The following is an 18,751-nucleotide window of genomic DNA, read 5'->3' as shown; positions in this document are numbered from 1 at the left end:
ATGTAAGTCCTATGAACTATTAAAGAACCACAATATACTTTGAATTTAGGAAAAATCTGGAATAGTATTGAGGAAATAGAATTCAAGAGATGCGCAATTATATTGGCTACTAAATACTGCTACAGACAAGTCTACCCTCCATGGTTTTAGATCTTAACCTTAGCTAAGAATTTACTGAGGAATTATTTTATCGGGAAGACAGAAGAACCTGAAGTAAAACTGGCAAACCTTCTACTGTACTTAGTTAATATATACAAGGTGTTATACAGCAAAACTTAAGTTACACTCCACAAAGCTGGGCAGTGGTGGCACACACCTTTAATCCCAGAAGCAGAGGCAGGTGGATCTCTGTGAGTTCCAGGACAGCCAAGGCTACAGAGAGAAACCCTGTCTTGAAACAAAAAAACAAAAAATAAAACATTCCACCTTTTTTTTTTTTTTTTTTTTTTCTATTTTTCGGAGCTGGGGACCAAACCCAGGGCCTTGCGATTGCTAGGCAAGCGCTCTACCACTGAGCTAAATCCCCAACCCCAACATTCCACCTTTTAAAATCATGCTTGCCTTCATCTTCCTGTTTTCTCTATTAGTTTATACTGTAATGTACTTAGCATTGTTTACTATCAGATTAAAGTAATGAAATCTTTAACAGTAATGTCCACCAAAAGGTTAATTTAAATTTTACTTATTATTTAGAGAGAGGGTCTTTTTGTGTAGCTAGCCCTGGTCTTGAATTCATGGCAATTTCCCTGTCTCAGGACCCTATGTGATGGGATTAAAGGTTTACTCCACCATGTTAACAGAGGATAATTTTTTTTCCTTTTTTCTTTTTTTCAGAGCTGGGAACTGAACCCAGGGCCTTGTGCTTGCTAGGCAAGCGCTCTACCACTGAGCTAAATCCCCAACCCTCAGAGGATAATTTTATACGTAATTCATGAGTCATTTTTTTTTTACCACCTTCATCATTCTCTTCATCTTCACCCTCTGGTTGTTCTGAATTCACTTTAGGTTTGTTCTCTTCATCTTCCTGTTTCCTTTTTTGTTCCTCTTTCTTCTTTTTTCTCTTTTCTTTTCTCTTCTCTCTTTTGGCTGCAAGAGCTTGCTTTCTGCTCTCTTCTCTTGACTGTAGACAAAGTATATCATTTAATTTAATAATGTGAAAGCATTTTCTATATTTGTTTGTGTATGTGTTTTGCTTGAGTACCATTTGGCATGCTTGGTGTCTGAGGAGGTCAAAAGCAGGCATGGGATTAGAATTAGAGCTGTGGATGCTTGTAAGACACCAGTGTCAAGACTGGGAACTGAACCCCAGTTCTCTGCATATGCAACACAAGTGTTCTTAAAGCTGAGACATCTCCTCAGCCCCAATAATATAGTAATTTAAAACAATAAACGAAATGACATTTTTGTCCTTTACGTCCCATGGATGCCAGTCTCAAATAAAAATTTAAAAGCAACAAAAGAAAAAAAAAACAAATTTGTTGTCAAAATTAAATCTTTTTTTTTGTCTTTTTTTTCCAGAGCTGGGGACTGAACCCAGGGCCTTGCGCTTGCTAGGCAAGCGCTCTACCACTGAGCTAAATCCCCAACCCCGTCAAAATTAAATCTTTATAATTCAAATGCTCATTAACAATGTAAAAAAAGCGACACATAAGAGACCAAAAAATAGGTATACTTTATCTGATAAGGTACATGTACACCTAAGTATACAGATATCTCTTATTTTTCACTAATGATCAAATAACCTAATTGAAAAGTGAATTATCAGGCTAGGGTTACAGTTCAGTAGTAGAATTCTTGCTAAACATGGGGTAGTGGCAGACAAGACATCAGTCAGAGTAGATGTGATGGCATATACCTATAATTCCAAAGCTCAAGGTCAAGTAACACAGTGAGATATTACCTTCGACTAAACTGCTAAATTAAATTTTAAAATAAAACTATATATTAACTTGTAATTTTTTTCAGTTGTTCCTTAATAGAACAATTTAAAATAAAAAGGGCTAAGGAGGTGGCTCAGTGGTTAAGAGGATGTGATACAAAGAGGACACAAATTTGGTTTCAGCACCCACATTAGGGCAGCTCACAGGTGTCTGTGATTCTGTGAGGCTTTGATGCCTCCAGGCAGTGTACGAATAATTAAAAAGAAAAGAAAACAAAACACCAGGCAGGGCATGGTACAGCATGCCTTTAATGCCAGATTTTGGGATTAACAGGCCAGCCAGGGCTACATAGAAAGACACTGACTTAAATCGAGGGGGAGGGGAAATGGCATAGATAGACTATGGTGATTAATGAGTCAGTGAATACACTACAGTGCTTTGTAAAACTTTAAACAGATAAATTCTATGACATAAATTTAACCTCAGTAAAAAAAAAAATAGAAAAATATAATTCTGAGGTACATATTTGCCTAAACCACAACCATTATGATGTTTATAAGCAAGCTCCAGGACAGCCAAGGCTACACAGATTAACCCTAGTTAATTTCCCGATGACAAGACTTTTGTTCATTATAAGCACTACAACAACGAATGTCCTTGAACACAACTATCTTTTTTATCTTAAATTTATTATGAGACTGGCCCTGAACTCTCAGAGTTCTGCCTCTGCCTCCTGAGTACTGGGACTAAAGGTGTATACTACTATGCCTGGCCCTGACTGATATTTTTAGATAGTGTCTTGTAGATCTCAGGTGGCTTTAAACTAATGAACCTGCTTAATCCTCTGACTGCTCGGATTATAGATGTGTGCACCATACCCAGCTTAAGCTTTCACCAGATAGTTTTTTGTGTATTAGTAAGTTGAACATTTTCACCTACTTATTGGACATTTCTATTTCTTTCTGAGTAGAGTGTCAGAAAGGCAATCAGGGATTTTAATTTTTAAATCTTTTCCCATTGTCTTGCACATCCTAGAGAGTGCCGTGAAACAAAGCTAGGGGTTCCCCAAATACCTAGAATAAAAGATTTTACAAACTTTTTAATCATATTTTGATAAAGACTACTGTTTATACAGACAACAGATTACTCTAATTTTGATTTCTAACAGGGAGCTCATCCTACCCCCTCACCTTTTCTAGATCTAGCTCTTTTAGGAGAATGCTTGCATTTTTATTTGCTTCTGCAGCCTGCTGATCTTTAGCCTTCACAATCGTCTCAACACATTGGTGACACTTCTTCAGCAGTTCCTATAGAGAGGGCAGAGTACAGTCATGTAGGCATAAAAACATTTATAATAAAGGGTCCAATATGAGTAGAGCTGAACAGAAAGGTCCACAAGTCAAACCTCTAACTAGAAATTGGCCAAATCAAATTACACTTTGAGTTCAGTTCTGCACTAATCATTCATAAGAATGAAACACCTTTAAAAGAAAAAAGATTTTTTTGTGAGACAGCAGCTTAGCCCAAACTAGCCTTCAGCCCACGAAACTGCTGAGATGGGCCTTGAAGTTAGTTGAGTTGTTGAACCTCCGTCCTCTGAGCTCTAAGCGCTGGAACTACAGGTATGAAACTACAATGTGACAAGAAATTAGGCTTTTATTTTTTAGACATCTCCTTATGTGGCTCTGGCTGCCCTCTGCATCTCAAGTACTGGGATGGTAAATGTGTATCATTATGGAAGACAAAGGCATCTTTCTTTTGTTTTGTTTTGTTTTTTCAAGACAGAGTTTCTGCCTGTCCTGGAATTCACTTTGTAGACCAGGCTGAACTCATAGATTCTCCTTGCCTCTGCCTCCTGAGTGCTGGGATCAAAGGCGTGTACTACACCTGGCTTGGCAACTTTCCTTCTTTTAAAAGGTATTCTTAGCAAAGCTAATTGGGCTAACAAAATTTAGTAATAAACCTTACCTGTAGTTACTGCCATTATGATGTAGAGGAGGGAGGTAATTTCAAATATGTTACCAATAGTATCATATCCATCTACTATGCAAATAAATAAGCTAAAAGGCCCATGTTCGTTCCTTCCTTCGATGCTTCCTTCCTTCCTTCCCTCCCCCACCCGCTTCTTTTCTTTCCATGACAGGGTACATGTATGCCTGGTTGTTCTGACACTCACTCTATAATCCAGGAGTGAGTGGCTTTGAACTCAGGGATCCACCTGCCTATGCCTCCCTAGTGATGGTGCTGAAGGCACGACGCACCACCCCTCAGCAAGACCTTATTCATCTTTAGATGACAAAAAGAACAAGTTCTTTGTTTAGTGCTGGGACTGAACTCATGGCCTTCTTGCCAATTAAGCGTACTCACACCACTGAATGCATGCCCAGAGAAACAAGTTCCTAACTATACTTCTGGGCATAAAGAATAAAAATGTGCTTCAGTAACACAGTAAACTTACCTTATCCGTAATTGTTGCTATGTATCTCATGCACTCTATATCAGATGGAAACTGATTGACTTCCTTCACCAAATACTGAACAACTTTTACATGACCCTAAAAAAAGAGTACAACAAAAACCACAAAAGTGTTTTTGAATTTTATCCAATTTCAACTTAACGTGAAAAATTAGTATTTTTAAATAGATTACTAAACTCATAATTAAAATTATGAAAATATGAACACCGTTCAGTTTCTAAACGGAAAAAGATGAGAAGAACATGCTCAACGATATATGGTAGTCGGCTGGTCACAGTGGTACAAGCTTTTTAATCCCAGCATTCAAGAGGCAGAGACAGACGGGTAGATCTCTGTGAATTTGAAGCCAGCCTGGTCTATATAGTGAGTTTCAGGACAGTAGGGCTACATAAAGATACCCTGTTTCAAAAACAAAAGCAAACAAGCAAACAATATATGATAGCAAGACATTAATTTTCCCAGGTCCCACAGAAAAACAGAAAAGCTATTTTCATTTCTTTCTCTTTTTTTAGGAAAGCTATTTTCTTTTTTTTTTTTAATTTTTTTATTTAACGTATATGCACTGTCACTATCTTCAGACACACCAGAAGAGGGCATCAGATCTCATTACAGATGGCTATGAGCCACCATGTGGTTGCTGGGAATTGAACTCAGGACCTCTGGAAGAGCAGTCAGTGCTCTTAACCGCTGAGCCATATCTCCAGCCCCCAGGAAAGCTATTTTCAATAGCTTTTTATATAATAAAGCTACTAATAAGGAGAAATGAGGATTGTGAAATAAATATCAGCATAAAGGGGGTCTAAGTTGGAAAACACCAATTTTTTAGATTTCAAAGCATTATTTGAGTTTTATCTTACTGTTACACAAAGTAGTCTATTACGTTTTTTCTGAGCTTTATGACTTGAATAGCTAAAACACCTTCTTTCTTTTTTTGTTTTATTTGTTTTTTTCGAGACAGGGTTACTTTGTATAAGCCTGACTGTCCAGAAACTAACTCTGTAGACCAGGCTGGCCTTGAACTCACAGAGATCATACTGCCTTTGACTTCAGAGCGGTGGGAAAGATGTGTACTACCACTGCCCAGCTGATGAAACACTTTCTAAATGCCCTTACTGGGAACTGAACGATAGGTAATAAAATCTAAGCACATCTACTTTATATAACAAGCTTGCAAATTTTCTCTTCCTAGTAAGGTACTGAAACATTCTCAAGAGTGTGGTTTCAGGTTGGAGTGATGACTCAGCTGGTGAAGGCACTTGCCACGGAGTCAGACAACTCCAATGTGAACCCCTGAATTCACATGGTAGGAGAGAACTGACTTGTGTAGGCTGTATTCTGACTTCAATTCACATACTAACACATACACACACACACACACACACACACACACACACACACACACACACACACACACACAAATTGGGCGAGTTCATTCCCTTTTATTCAGAAACAACCATCTGTATGTATCTATTGCTTTCCTTAAATTCCATGTGTGTATGTGTGTTGTATATGCATGTGACTGAGTGTGTATGCATGCAGAGGCCAGAGTAGGACTGGGTGTTTTATTCTATTGTTCTTTGCCTTACTGCCTTGAGACAGCTTCTAGTTCACTGAACTAGAAGCTTGCCATTCTGCTGAGGTTGTCTCTAATCCCAAATGATGGGGTTCTAGGCAGGTGTAGCCATGCCTGGCTTTTAATTTTGGTGCTAGTATTTCCAACTCAGGTCTTCTTGCGTGCAGAGCAAGAATTTTTACTCACTGAGCTATCTCCACAGCCCCAAATTTTACGTTTTCAGTAATGTGACATAATAAAAGTTAAACAAGATACCCAACGAATTAAAACCAAAGCTAATTATAATAGCCACTAAATAACTCTTAAGTTTAGCCACAAAAGACTGGACAGATAGCAATGTTTTCTGTTTTGTTTTGTTTCAGATACAGATACAATCCCAAGTTGGTCTTTTAACCCTCCATCTTTCTGCCTTCACCTACTTCTTTCTGAGTGCTACAGAGTGTTCCACCATGCCTGGCAATACTATTGTTTGCTTGTTTTGTTTGTTTGTTTTTTAAAAGATGGTTTCTCACTTTGTAGTTCTGGCTGGCCTAAATCTTACGTAGAACAAACTGGCCTTGAACTCAGAGGTCCCCCTGCCTCTGCTTTCCTGAGTGCTAAGATTAACAGTATAAAACACCATGTCCAGAAATAAGCATTGACTTTTATATACAGATACAGTTAATTCCACAGTATCAATTTATTTTCTGCACATGGTTTTAACTTAGAATTGTTTTAAAATGATTAAATTTTACCTTTTCCCCATATGTCATATTACCTTGCGAAATGCTGACATAAGAGGTGTGATTTTTCGGTTGTCTGCTGCATCCACATCAGCCCCTGCTTGCACTAGCAATTGTACTACATCAAAATGACCACCATTGGATGCCAGCCAAAGTGGTGTATTTCCCTTCTTGTTACGAACATCAATATGTGCTCCCCTACAAACAAACAAAATATCAATAGTCTGTTTCCTATAAAAGGCTAACATTTTTATAGTCTTCTTTACCATGCAACGATTGTTTTTTTAAATGTTGCTAAAGTTACTTTTAAAATAAGAGTCATAGGAACCATTGGAGTTCTACATATTATCAACAGAAATTTACCTACCTGTTGATCAGGAGCTCACAGAATTTGTAGTGGCCTTTGTCTGCTGCTATTGTCAAAGCAGTATCTCTTGAGGAAGGCACAGGAGGTGCATTGACGTCTGCTCCTTTATCAAGGAGAACTCTTCCAACCTCTGCATATCCTCCAGAAGCTGCTTCCATCAAAGGAGTAAGACCAGTCTATTTAAACCAGTTAAGAATGCAATGAAATTATGTACTTTCTTTAAAAGATTAAACTAATATTTAAATAAGTTCTATTCCTGATTTTCTCTCATTAAAAAAAACACCTAAATAACACTGTTTTCAATTGTACTAAATTAACTTCTTGATAGCTCATGTAATCCCTCTTGGGGAGGTAGGATTAGGAGGATCAAGACCAGGAGCTCAACGTAATCCCTAGTACAGGCCTCATAAAATCCTACCTCAACAGCACACATACACAAATAAATAAGCAAATAAACTTTACTAAATAGCAGGTGAAATTGTTAGATTTAATGAGTCATGCCACAGTACACTCCCTCACAATCTTATGCAAGAAAAAAAGCAAAGCCAGACATGGAGATACCTAAACACAGCTCTCAGGATATTGAGGCAGAAAGACAATTTAAGGAAGCTAGAGTTACAGAGTATCAGTTAGCTCATTCTCTCACCTCCAACCCTTTGAAAGTCTTACTTACATAGATCACACTGGCCTTGAACACAAAGTCTGCCTCAGCTTCTATAATATTGGAATTTTAATATACTACCATGCCTGGACTGCATTTATTTATTTATTTTTAAAGATTTTTTTAAAAGATTTATTTATTTATTATATATAAGTACACTGTAGCTATGTTCAGACACACCAGAAGAGGGGATCAGATTTCATTACAGATGGTTGTGAGCCACCAAGTGGTTGCTGGGATTTGAACTCAACACCCTCTGGAAGAACAGTCGGTGCTCTTAACCACTGAATCATCTCTCCAGCCCTGCATTTATTTTTTTAATAATTTATTTTTATACTATATGCATTCATGTTTTGCCCCCATGTACACCTGTGTGAGGGTATCAGATATTGATGTTACAGACAGTTATGAGCTGCCATATGGGTGTTGGGAATTGAACCCAGGTCCTCTTGAAGAGCAGTCAGGCAGTCAGTGCTCTTAACCACTGAGTCATATCTCCAGCTCCTTTGAGCTGACTTTTATTTTTTTTAACAAAACATATTTCTTAAGCCACGCATAGGGTCTTTAATCCATGTGCAATGGAGGTTGAAAGCAAGTCTAGCCTAGGTCACTTTCTCAAAAAACAAACAAAGCCAAAAAACCAAAGAACGTCAATAACAACAAAACCCAAGCCAAAATGAAACAAAACAAAACAAAACAAAACAAAACAAAACAAAACAAAACAAAAATACTACCACTGGTACTAGTCCCCAGGCGTGTGCGACATTCTAGGTCTTTTAATATGTGAACAAACCACAATTAACATTTGAAATTGAAAAGCACCAGAATATCTTCTGGATAGCGTATGGTCACTGCACCCATAAAAATCACAACAGCAGGGGTTGAGGATTTAGCGCAAATGGTAAAGTGGTAGAGCGCTTGCCTAGAAAGCGCAAGGCCCTGGGTTCAGTCCCCAGCTCCGAAAAAAAGAAAAAAGAAAAAAAAAATCACAACAGCAGTGGCTACCAGACAAGGCTGAACAACATTCCATCATGGATGGCAGAGGAGATCCTAATCCACCCCCTTCCTGATAAGGGCTATTTGCAGTTAACAGTCGCTAGAAAATTAAAAATCCTTTCCCTCAGTGACGTAACTACTTGTAGGTAAAAGTGCCCTTGCTCAAGCAAATAAACCATCCATCCATGCTCATGAAAACATGTGTGTATGTGTGTGTGTTTTGGAGCTGTTGAGATGACCTAGTAGATAAAGGCACATGATGCCAAGCCTGGCCGCCTTAACTTGAGTCTAATATCCACAAGGTAAAAGGAGAAGACTAACTCCCTCAGGTTACCCTCTGACTTCTACACATTGCCCTGGCATGCACTTGTAATACACAGGAACATACACACAAAAACAAACAAAACAAATGTAATAAAAAAATGTTTAAAAAGAAAATAGGTCAGGGACTTGTTGGGAAGAAGTTATCAGGGGAACGAACACAGTCAAGACAAAGTATACATATATGTGTGAAAGTACAAAAGGGGGATAGAGAAATGGCTCAGTGGTTAAGAGCACTGGCTGCTCTTCCAGAGGTCCTGAGTTCAATTCCCAGCAACCACATGATGGCTCGAAATTGTCTGCAATGGAATCTGATGCCCTCTTCTGGTGTGTCTGAAGACAGCTACAGTGTACTTATATACATACAATAAATAAATAAATCTTGAAAAGAAAAGAAAAAAGAATTAGCCTTCAATTTCTTCGTAGAGTCCACCAGTTTAACTATCAACTCTGGGCTTTTATTCTGGGGAACCTCCTACAAACTGTTGGTCTGTGTGTATTTCGTTACATTATTCTATAAATGTGTTGGAGGGATGTACATGCCATGGCACATGGAGAAGTCAGGAGTTTCCTTACACTATGTGGATTCTAGGGTCATCAGAGTAAGGGATAAATACCCCTACTCACTAAGCCATCTCTCTCACCACCAAGCTTTCTGTTTGAATCTGGGTTTTATAATATTGCAATACATTTTAAGAATAATTAACTGAGGGGCTGAAAAGACAGCTCAGCAGTTAGGAGCACTAGCTCCTCTTGTAAATGATCTAAATTCAGTTCCTAGCAACCACATCATGGTTCATGACCTCCTGTAACTCCAGTTCCAGGGAATCTGACATGGTCTTCTGGCCTCTGCAGTCACCAGATATGTACATGGTACACATACATGCAGACAAACATGTATACACAATCTTTTAAAAAAGTTTTAAGGCCAGGAGTGGTGGTACACACCTGTAATAGTAGTACTGAAGAGGCAGAGCAGAAGCAGGATGATTTCTGTAGCCAGCCTGGTCTACAAAATAAGCAAATCCTAAGATAGCTACATAAAGAGACCCATCTCAAAAAAAAAAAAAAGTTAACTGTTAAAATTGAGAGAGGGATGAAATTTTCATTTAACTTTTCCAACCTTAAACAAATTAAGGTTTTAGCTGTCACTTCATGTAAAAATTTCCACCTACAAAGGCACCCACTTTTAATCCCAGCACTCAGGAGGCAGAGGCAGGTAAGGCCAGCCTGATCTACAAAGTGAGTCCAGTACAGCCAGGGCTCTGTTACACAGACAACACTGTCTTAAAACAACACAACACAACACAACAAAAACAAAACAAAACCCCCAAATCTTCCACCTACCTATACGTAAGTACCTAATAACTCAAGGTAAAAAAAAGTCAAAGTACTGATGTACTAACTGCTATTTCTAAATTCCATATAGTTATGAATTTTTCAGAATTTGTCATGGTTAACCAGATTTTAATTGTCCAAAATTTTAAAACCCATGAACGTTTTTTAGGGCTTTTACCAATGGTAAGTATATGTCTCTCACAAAAGAAAAAATTTAAAACATTAGTAGTGTGCATCACCGGGACCAGGGCTGGAGATGAATTGAAATGCCATATTTGTTTCTATAGAACTAAAGTTGAAAAAGTTGACAAATTATAAAATTCTTACCTTTGCCCTATGTTCAACATTGGCTTTGCGGTCCAAAAGCAAACTCACTACTTCTGCTCGGCCCTGGAAACAGGCTAGGGTGAGAGCTGTGTTCCGGTTGGTCTCTATTTGTGCATTAATGTCTGAACCCATATCAAGCAGCAATTTCACTGCAGGAACATGTCCATTCATTGCAGCCAACATCAATGGAGAAATACCTAGTTTACTTCCAGTCCTAAGAAAGAAATGCACTCAGAGAATTAGTATGTTGCCTTGTTTTTCTTTTCTTTTTCTTTAAAATATGACAGATGAAAATGTCAGTAAAGAAAGATTTCTAACATTGATGAACAGACTGTCTAAAACAGGAATGGTAAAATCTCATAATTTAAAATATAATTTCTATTAAAGACATTTAACTAAAAGTAAAAACTCAGCAATCATGAATGATAAGTGAACAGGTGATACCTTGAATTAATTTCTGCCCCAGCATTAAGCAAAATCTTAATAATATTCACATATCCTCCAGATGCAGCCAGACTCAGCGGTGTATAATCAGATACATTCCTATGTTCTTTATTGGCTCCTCGGGCCAGCAGCAAATCTACCACCTACAAAGGAAAATATGGGTAGAGAAACCAAGTTTTCAGTAGCGCTCAACTTAAAATGAAGGAAAAAACAAATAAGACCTTCAATTTTTTTTTGTTTAAATATCTGACATTTAGATATATTTTATTAGGTATTAATATTAAAATATCAGCACTAAATAAATGGATTCAATTTCTTTTATTATGGTCATATTTGTTGTGAAGACAGGGTCTTGTATATAGCCAAGGATGATCTGGAACTTAAAACAATTCTCCTGTCTCAGCTTAAGTGCTAGAATTATAAAAATGCATGTCCACCATGTCCAGCTGAATTTCATATCAAGAAACTGTGAGCCTGTGTGGCAGCTCATCCCGGTTCTCTGGAGGGTTAGTCAGAGGACTGTCCCAACTTTGAGGCTACCCTCAGCTATGTAAGAAACACCCAACTCAAACAAAGAAATTCAGGGTTGTGCTCTGTATGGTGGCACACAACTATAATTCCCATGCTTATAAGGTGAAAGAAGGAAGATGAGGAATTTAAAACTGGCCTTAGCTATGAGTTGAAGGCCAGCCTGTGCTGCATAGTTCTTGCCCTAAAACCATGACCAGGCAGGAAAAAGAAATTCAGACCTTCAAAATCCCAATTATATTGAAATAAGACACTTCCCATTTGTCAATTAATGAGCAATGAATTTGCATTTATATATGTTAGAACTGTACAACTGAATGCTAATAAATGTAGAAATAAAGACGATTGGTATTTGTCTTTATGAGTAACACCATTCCTTTAAAAGGTGTGTGCTATTTCCATTAAACTTAATAAACATATTTCAATCCTCAGAAAGTCTATAGCAGCACTTCACAACATGTGGGTTTGCAACCCCTTTGGGGTCGAAAACCCTTTTGCAGGAATCACATATCAGATATTTACGTTATGATTCATAGCAGGAGCAAAAGTACAGTTATGACATAGCAATAAAATAATTTTATGGTTGAGGGTCACTCCAGCAATAGGAACAGTATTCAAGGGTCACAGCATTAGGAAGGTTGAGAACCACTGGTTTATGAAGCTTTGTAAATACATGACATGCAGTTAAAATACTAAGCACGTGGCTGGAGCAACAGCTCAGCAGTTAAAAGAACCTACTGCATGTGCAGAGGACCCACCTTCAGTCATCCCCAGCACCCAAATCGGCAGCTTATAACTATCTATAACTTCAGCTCTAGATCTGAACCCTTTTGGCTCCATAAGCAACCATATGCATGTGTGTGTGTGTGTGTGTGTGTGTGTGTGTGTGTGTGTGTGTGTGTGTGTGTGTTAAACATACATTAAAAAAATCTCAAAAAGTACTAAGCATATACATATTAAAAATATATAAGCAAAATATTTACAAAAGAAAATTAATGTCAGCATACCTCCTGTCGTCCACCAGAACATGCCAAAGAAAGCGGAGTATCTTTAGTTCGTTCAGATTGTGCCTCTATATCTCCACCTTTATCCAAAAGGATTTCAACAACTCCAACATGCCCTGCTGTTGCCGCCAGGATCAGTGGGGTAAAACCTAAATTAGAAAATAAAAAATTCTAACAAATTTGGGGTTTTTACTTACTTTAATGTCATTGTTTTCAATTCCTTTTTATTTTAATTTAAAAGAGTTCAGGGCAGATGCTGATGAACAATTTTGCACCAAAATGCTCTAAATTCCAATTTGTTAATGAGAAAAACGTACAAACAAAAGGAAATGCTAGATCAACAAAAGCTATTAAAGTTTAGTCTCAAAGACAAAGACATTCGCAATTTGTTTTTTGAGCATAGAGCCTGAAGAAGCAAGGCAAGAGCACAGCCCTATTATTCTATCTTCTTCACTAATAATTAGTTTAGATTTTTCTTTTTAGAGAAGTATTTGGTTCAGTAGATGAGTGAGCCTGGAAACTGCCAATATATTTTATCACTAACTATAAGAGCCAGGTGGTAGTGGTGTATGCCTTTAATCCCAGCATTTGGGAGGCAGAGGCTGGTGGATCTCTCCATTCGTAGCTAGCCTGATCTACAGGCTGAGTTCCAGGACATCCAGGGCTACACAGAGAAACTCTTGAAAAAAAAAACTTTATTATTCACACACATAAACACACGAAAACTACTTATTCATAGTAAAAATTCTACAATTTTGGGTGGTGTAAATACTTAGATCTCATCTGTGAGTGGTATTTTTGAGTGAGCCTACCTTTTTTGTCTCTATGCTCAATTTTAGCGTCCCGAGCAATGAGAACAGATACGAGTTCTTCGTGACCACCCGCACAGGCCAGTGTTAAAGCTGTGTCATGATTGCTTTCCGTCTGAGGAGGGAAAAAGTATTTATATATTCACAAAAGAGTTCTCAGTAAAAAGTATTTCTTTTCCTCATAAATGTACAATGACAATTTTTCCCTTTCAGAAAAAATTAGAACACGGAAAATAAATTTATAAAATCTACTCACATGTGCATCAATGTCAACGGAAGGATACACAGGGGGAATTGATGGGGTAACCATATTGCTTGGAGTCTGACAACAGGATTCGGGTGTGGGACATTCTGTGGTCTGAGAGGGATTGTTTGAACCAACAGGCACTCTGGTACTGACAGCTGAAAAATAATATTTATATTGCTAAATTCCACTTTAATGAATAATACTGTTCGTACATAGAAAAACATGTAAAACTAATGTCCATTTGAGTAACATATTATAGTGAACTCATAAGCTCTCGAGCCAGAAGAACTTATAGTGATGACTTTCTGAACTCATGCAGTTTATTTAACTTATTTGAGCCTCCCTTTGTGGGTACAATAAGGATAATAACAGTACCTGCCTTGAAAGGCTTTTGGTAAGATCACTTGAGAGATAGTGAGTGTAACTGAGTACAGGGCCTGTTGATAGCAGACATATAATAGATGGTGGCATTTTACACTACAAGGAAGTATATCATTCCACAGTTTAAGTTTTTAGTCAGGTATAGTGATTCATACTTGTAATCTCAGGACTCAAAAGTCTAAGGCAAGAGGATCACAAGGTCAATGCTAGAATGGAACATCCCTCAAAAAACAACCAAAAATGTTTATCTTAATTTGCAAAAATTAGACAAAAATATTCTGTAAATAGTAAAAAGAAGTGGTACAACGAGTTAGATAATTCCTCACATAAACAAACAGCAAGGAATGTGTTTTTAAAATTCAGCATGATGATGATGATGATGATGATGATGATGGTGGTGGTGGTGGTGGTGGTGGTGGTGGTGATGGTGATGATGATGATGATGAGTCACAGTCTCACTATACAGCCCTGGTTTTCCTGGAATTCCCTATGCAACAAGCATGCTGCCCTTAGGCTCAAACACACCTGCTGGGATAAAAGCATGTACCACCATGCCCAGCTACTATTTATTTCTGAGTTAGGTAAAAATCTATTTCTGAAAGTCAACTTGTAGTTGCAGTTTAGAATGGTGATACCTGCCTGTAATTCTAGCACTTGGGAGGTGAGGAAGTCAGGAGTTCAAGGTCATCCCAAGCTACAGAGCAAAGCAAAGTCAAAACCCAAACCCAAAATGTGGTGTTGAAAACAGAGTTGGAAATTATTTTGTCTATCTTTGTTTCACAGAGGATGTTGCTTTGACTCACAAAGGGTTAAGTAGGACTAATCTTGAAAAAAAGGTTAGTAATTTATGAGATAATGTATTTAAAGGACTTAACAGTACCTGGCACAAGGTAAATGCTCAATAAATGCAAAATGGGACATTTTACAATTCTTTCAGTACTATTATTCACTGTATTGGAAAATATAACTATTACTATTCAAGAAAGAAAAACTCAGAAAAGATATAACCAATAGAATAGGAAATTTCCACAATGGAAATAAGCTTATAAAATCCAACTTAGTAATTTACTTCGGCTTTTTAATTTATCCTTTTTTTGAGACAAAGTCTCATCGAGTCCAGGCTGGCCTCAAATCTGATGTGCAGCTAAAGCTGGTCTTGAACTATTCATCCTCCCATCTCTACTGTCAAGCATTGGGATTACTGGTATGTGCCACTCCCAGTTTAATTTAGAAGCTAAAATAACTCAGCAAAATTTAATATGCCTGGGTTTGATTCTACATAAGCCATCCCTTCTTCTCCCCACCAATATATAAAACATATTGGTGATATAAATTCCAACAACTTTATTCACCACAAAATAACATTTAATTATCTAGCTATTAATAGGAATGATTACTTAAAGCTTTAAAACTTTTTGTCATTCCATTTAAGTGGCAGATACTGTTACACAAAAACCAACAACCCCCACAACATACTAGATTGACATATAACACTTTAATGACTTATATTTTCAGTGGTGGGTCTTGTAATTATTAACATATACCTTAAAAAAAGAATTAAATTTCTATCAGTTTATTCCTGTTATCTCTTTTAAAAGTATTTGACTAGAGTAGAAAGCTAAAATGTGATGTTATGAAAGACTCCTTTATAGAACTTACTTAAAATATACACATTTCCTGTGTATTCAACAGCTCTATTACTTCAAAACATGGTATGCTATAGTAGTCTAAGATATTTTCTCTGTAATAATGACAATCAGAACCATTCCATGGAAAGTGACTTTAATAGGATTAATTACAAATGAAAGTTATAAAGGTTGTATAAGAACATTATACTTTAGAACCACGACATTTTCATTAATTTTTAAAACATTTCCTATCTCTGGACAAAATGTCTCTTAAAATGACAGAAGCAGAAAACTACAACAGAAAAATCAATATACAATTCAAATTAAAAATTTTACACTGTTCAAAAGTAGGGCAATAGAAAAACCAAGTGTAATATTTTGACCTGACTTTTTATGAAACCAAGCAAAATTTTGTATGTAGTATGGAATAACAAATTTTAACATAAAATTTTATTGCTACTAGAGAAATAAAATATGTTGCAAGGTTTTAATCACTTAATGAATATGGTGCTACTCACCTGTAAATCTTAATACTTGGGTGATAGAACATGAAATATTAGGAGTTTAAGGCTAGCCTAGACTACATGAGACTCTGCTCCCCCTAACCCCCAAAAAACAGCACCAGGCCTGGTCATACAATCCAGCTGATCCACAGGCCAAGGCAGGAAGATCACAAGTTCAAGGCCTGCCTAGTTACAGGCTCAATCCAAGGACTGAGCAACTGAGTGAAACCCTAAATCAAAACAATAAAAAACAAACTGGGCTGTGCTAAGAACATAGAGGACTTCCCTAACATTTGTGACAAAATAGAAATGTTATGACTATTATTTGGTATATGTCATAGTAATGATCACTTTCATTTAATTAAAGCTTAAGCTGGTAGAGCGCTTACCTAGGAAGCGCAAGGCCCTGGGTTCGGTCCCCAGCTCCGAAAAAAAGAACCAAAAAAAAAAAAAAAAAAAAAAAAAAAAAAAAAAAAGCTTAAGCTGGGTGGTGGTGACACTCTTTTAGCACCAGGACTCAAACAGGTGGACCTCAGAGACCTACCAGCCTCTGCTTCTGTGGGAGAGGCTAGCTTGGTCTACAGAGCAAATTCCAGGCCAGCCAGGGCCACACAGATAAACCCTGTCTTGAAAAAGAAAACAAAATTAAAGCCTAAAAGTAAAATATTAACATCAAAGGTAATTATTATTTAAAATATAAATCCCTCTGAAATAAGAGGATCTCCAAATTCTTTTAAAAAACTTATTTTATTTTTAATTATTGTATTTATGTTGTATATGTATCACATGTACGTTGGGGTACCTATAGCTAAAATTCTGATCCCATAACACTGGAGTGGTTGATCTTTGTGTATGTATATGTGTAAGAGACACTATGTAGCCCTGACTGGCCCGGAACTCTTTATATAGACAAGGTTGACCTTAAATTCACATAGCCATCTGCCTTTGTGTCCTGAAAGCTACGATTAAAGGCATAATGCCACCATTCCAAGTTCTATTGGTGTTGTTGAGCTACCTGACATGGGCGCTAGGAACTGAACTTAGGTACTCTGGAAGGACAGTAAATGCTCTCAATCTCTGAGCCATCTCTGCAGGCCCTAATATTTTATTTTTAAACTTCACAATGATCATTGCAGTGTCACTTAAAACAAATACTTAAACTATGATTTTTTTAAAAAAATTTATTTATTTTATATATGTGTCGCTTTCTTCAGACACACCAAAAGAAGTCATCAGATACCATCACAGATGGTTGTTAGCCACCATGTGATTGCTGGGAATTGAACTCAGGACCTGAAGAGCAGCCAGTGCTCTTGACTGCTGAGCCACCTCTCCGGCCCTCTTAAAAGTGTGACATAAACATGTGCATCAGAGTACCAACAGCAATACTGATTAGACACAAAACCATATTAACTCACATACACATCAAATTTTAATATAAGAACAAGACTGACTTATTCTAATAGAATTTAGAAGTATATAAGAAATAGTATTTTAGGGGTTGGGGATTTAGCTCAGTGGTAGAGCGCTTGCCTAGCAAGCGCAAGGCCCTGGGTTCGGTCCCCAGCTCCGAAAAAAAGAAAAAAAAAAAAAAAAGAAAGAAATAGTATTTTAAGATAAATGCACAACTTTTATTAAAAATCAAATGCATAATATAACAACTAAGGTTCTTTTTTCTCTTTTTTTTCTTTCTCTACAGACAGGATCTCACAATGTAGCTCTGGCTGGCTTGGAACCCAGGGATCTGCCTTCCCTCTGCTTCGTGAGTTCCCAAATTTAAGGCTATACCACCATGCCTAGCTTTAACTAAGGTTCTTAAATATGGCTGAACAAAGTAAAAATTTTATAATAATTAGCAGCTCCCTATATTACTCCTCTTGCAGATGGATGTAGATTTATTAAAGAAAGATGAGAAGGAACTCCTGAGTCAGGAAAAAGTCTGGGGAAATAGCCTCTACTTCCTTTCTCAAAGCTTTAGTTTCCAACAGAACTGAGATAGGAAAATCTATTTTGTGGGATGAGTTTAAACAGCCTAAGATGGTTTAAATAAAGTAACTAACACTAAGCTTGGTACATAGTGTTTCATAGATACTAAATTGATAATGACTTTTAATCAATCCTCTGTATAGTAATGAAATTTTATTGAATGCTTTTACAACTGCTCAACAGTCAAAGCTATTTTGCATTTCTTTAAATTGCTCTAAATTTCTAGAGTATTTTCCAGTTTGTTTTTAATCGAAGTGTATTTTCCTCCCTTTTCTTTTTATTTAATTAAGACAGTATGTCCTAGACTGGCCTTGAACTTAACATGTAATTAGGATGACTCTGAACCCCTGATCCTCCTGTGCCTACTTCCCAAGTACTAGGATTACAGGTGTCAATCAAGAAGTAATTTTTTAAAAAAAATTCAAGGAAGTATATAAGTGGCTATTAAAACTAAAGAAAATTAACAAAACATAAACATAATATTAGAAATAAAAGTTGTAATAACTGCTTCCATGAGCATATCATATACAATTTCATATAAATTAGATAAACATTTTAAC

At 37.0% G+C, this 18,751-nt stretch overlaps 1 protein-coding gene and 1 long non-coding RNA gene across 6 annotated transcripts in view; one reads left to right on the top strand and one right to left on the bottom strand.

Moving 5' to 3' along the window:
* Ankhd1 (ankyrin repeat and KH domain containing 1) overlaps positions 1 to 18,751 on the bottom strand; it is a 98,569-nt gene that overhangs the window by 14,543 nt on the left and 65,275 nt on the right. For all 5 annotated transcript variants that reach the window (NM_001415723.1, NM_001204053.2, XM_087592000.1 and 2 more), the window contains 10 exons: positions 13,703 to 13,848; positions 13,450 to 13,561; positions 12,641 to 12,786; positions 11,106 to 11,248; positions 10,662 to 10,875; positions 7,019 to 7,194; positions 6,687 to 6,849; positions 4,339 to 4,434; positions 3,071 to 3,187; positions 955 to 1,120 (listed from right to left, as the gene is read on the bottom strand). In NM_001415723.1, coding sequence (NP_001402652.1) covers positions 955 to 1,120; positions 3,071 to 3,187; positions 4,339 to 4,434; positions 6,687 to 6,849; positions 7,019 to 7,194; positions 10,662 to 10,875; positions 11,106 to 11,248; positions 12,641 to 12,786; positions 13,450 to 13,561; positions 13,703 to 13,848 — 1,479 coding nt within the window. The remainder of the gene's footprint in view (positions 1 to 954; positions 1,121 to 3,070; positions 3,188 to 4,338; positions 4,435 to 6,686; positions 6,850 to 7,018; positions 7,195 to 10,661; positions 10,876 to 11,105; positions 11,249 to 12,640; positions 12,787 to 13,449; positions 13,562 to 13,702; positions 13,849 to 18,751) is intronic.
* LOC147999734 (uncharacterized) lies at positions 12,869 to 18,127 on the top strand. Its single transcript, XR_015642888.1, has 2 exons — positions 12,869 to 16,581; positions 16,689 to 18,127. It is a non-coding gene; the product is annotated as an uncharacterized LOC147999734 (long non-coding RNA).

The sequence above is a fragment of the Rattus norvegicus genome, chromosome 18 (genome assembly GCF_021556685.1).
Source record: "Rattus norvegicus strain SHRSP/BbbUtx chromosome 18, alternate assembly SHRSP_T2T, whole genome shotgun sequence".
NCBI lineage: Eukaryota > Metazoa > Chordata > Mammalia > Rodentia > Muridae > Rattus > Rattus norvegicus.
The sequence above is the reverse complement of the archived record's forward strand: the minus strand, read 5'-3'. Positions and strand labels throughout refer to the sequence as shown.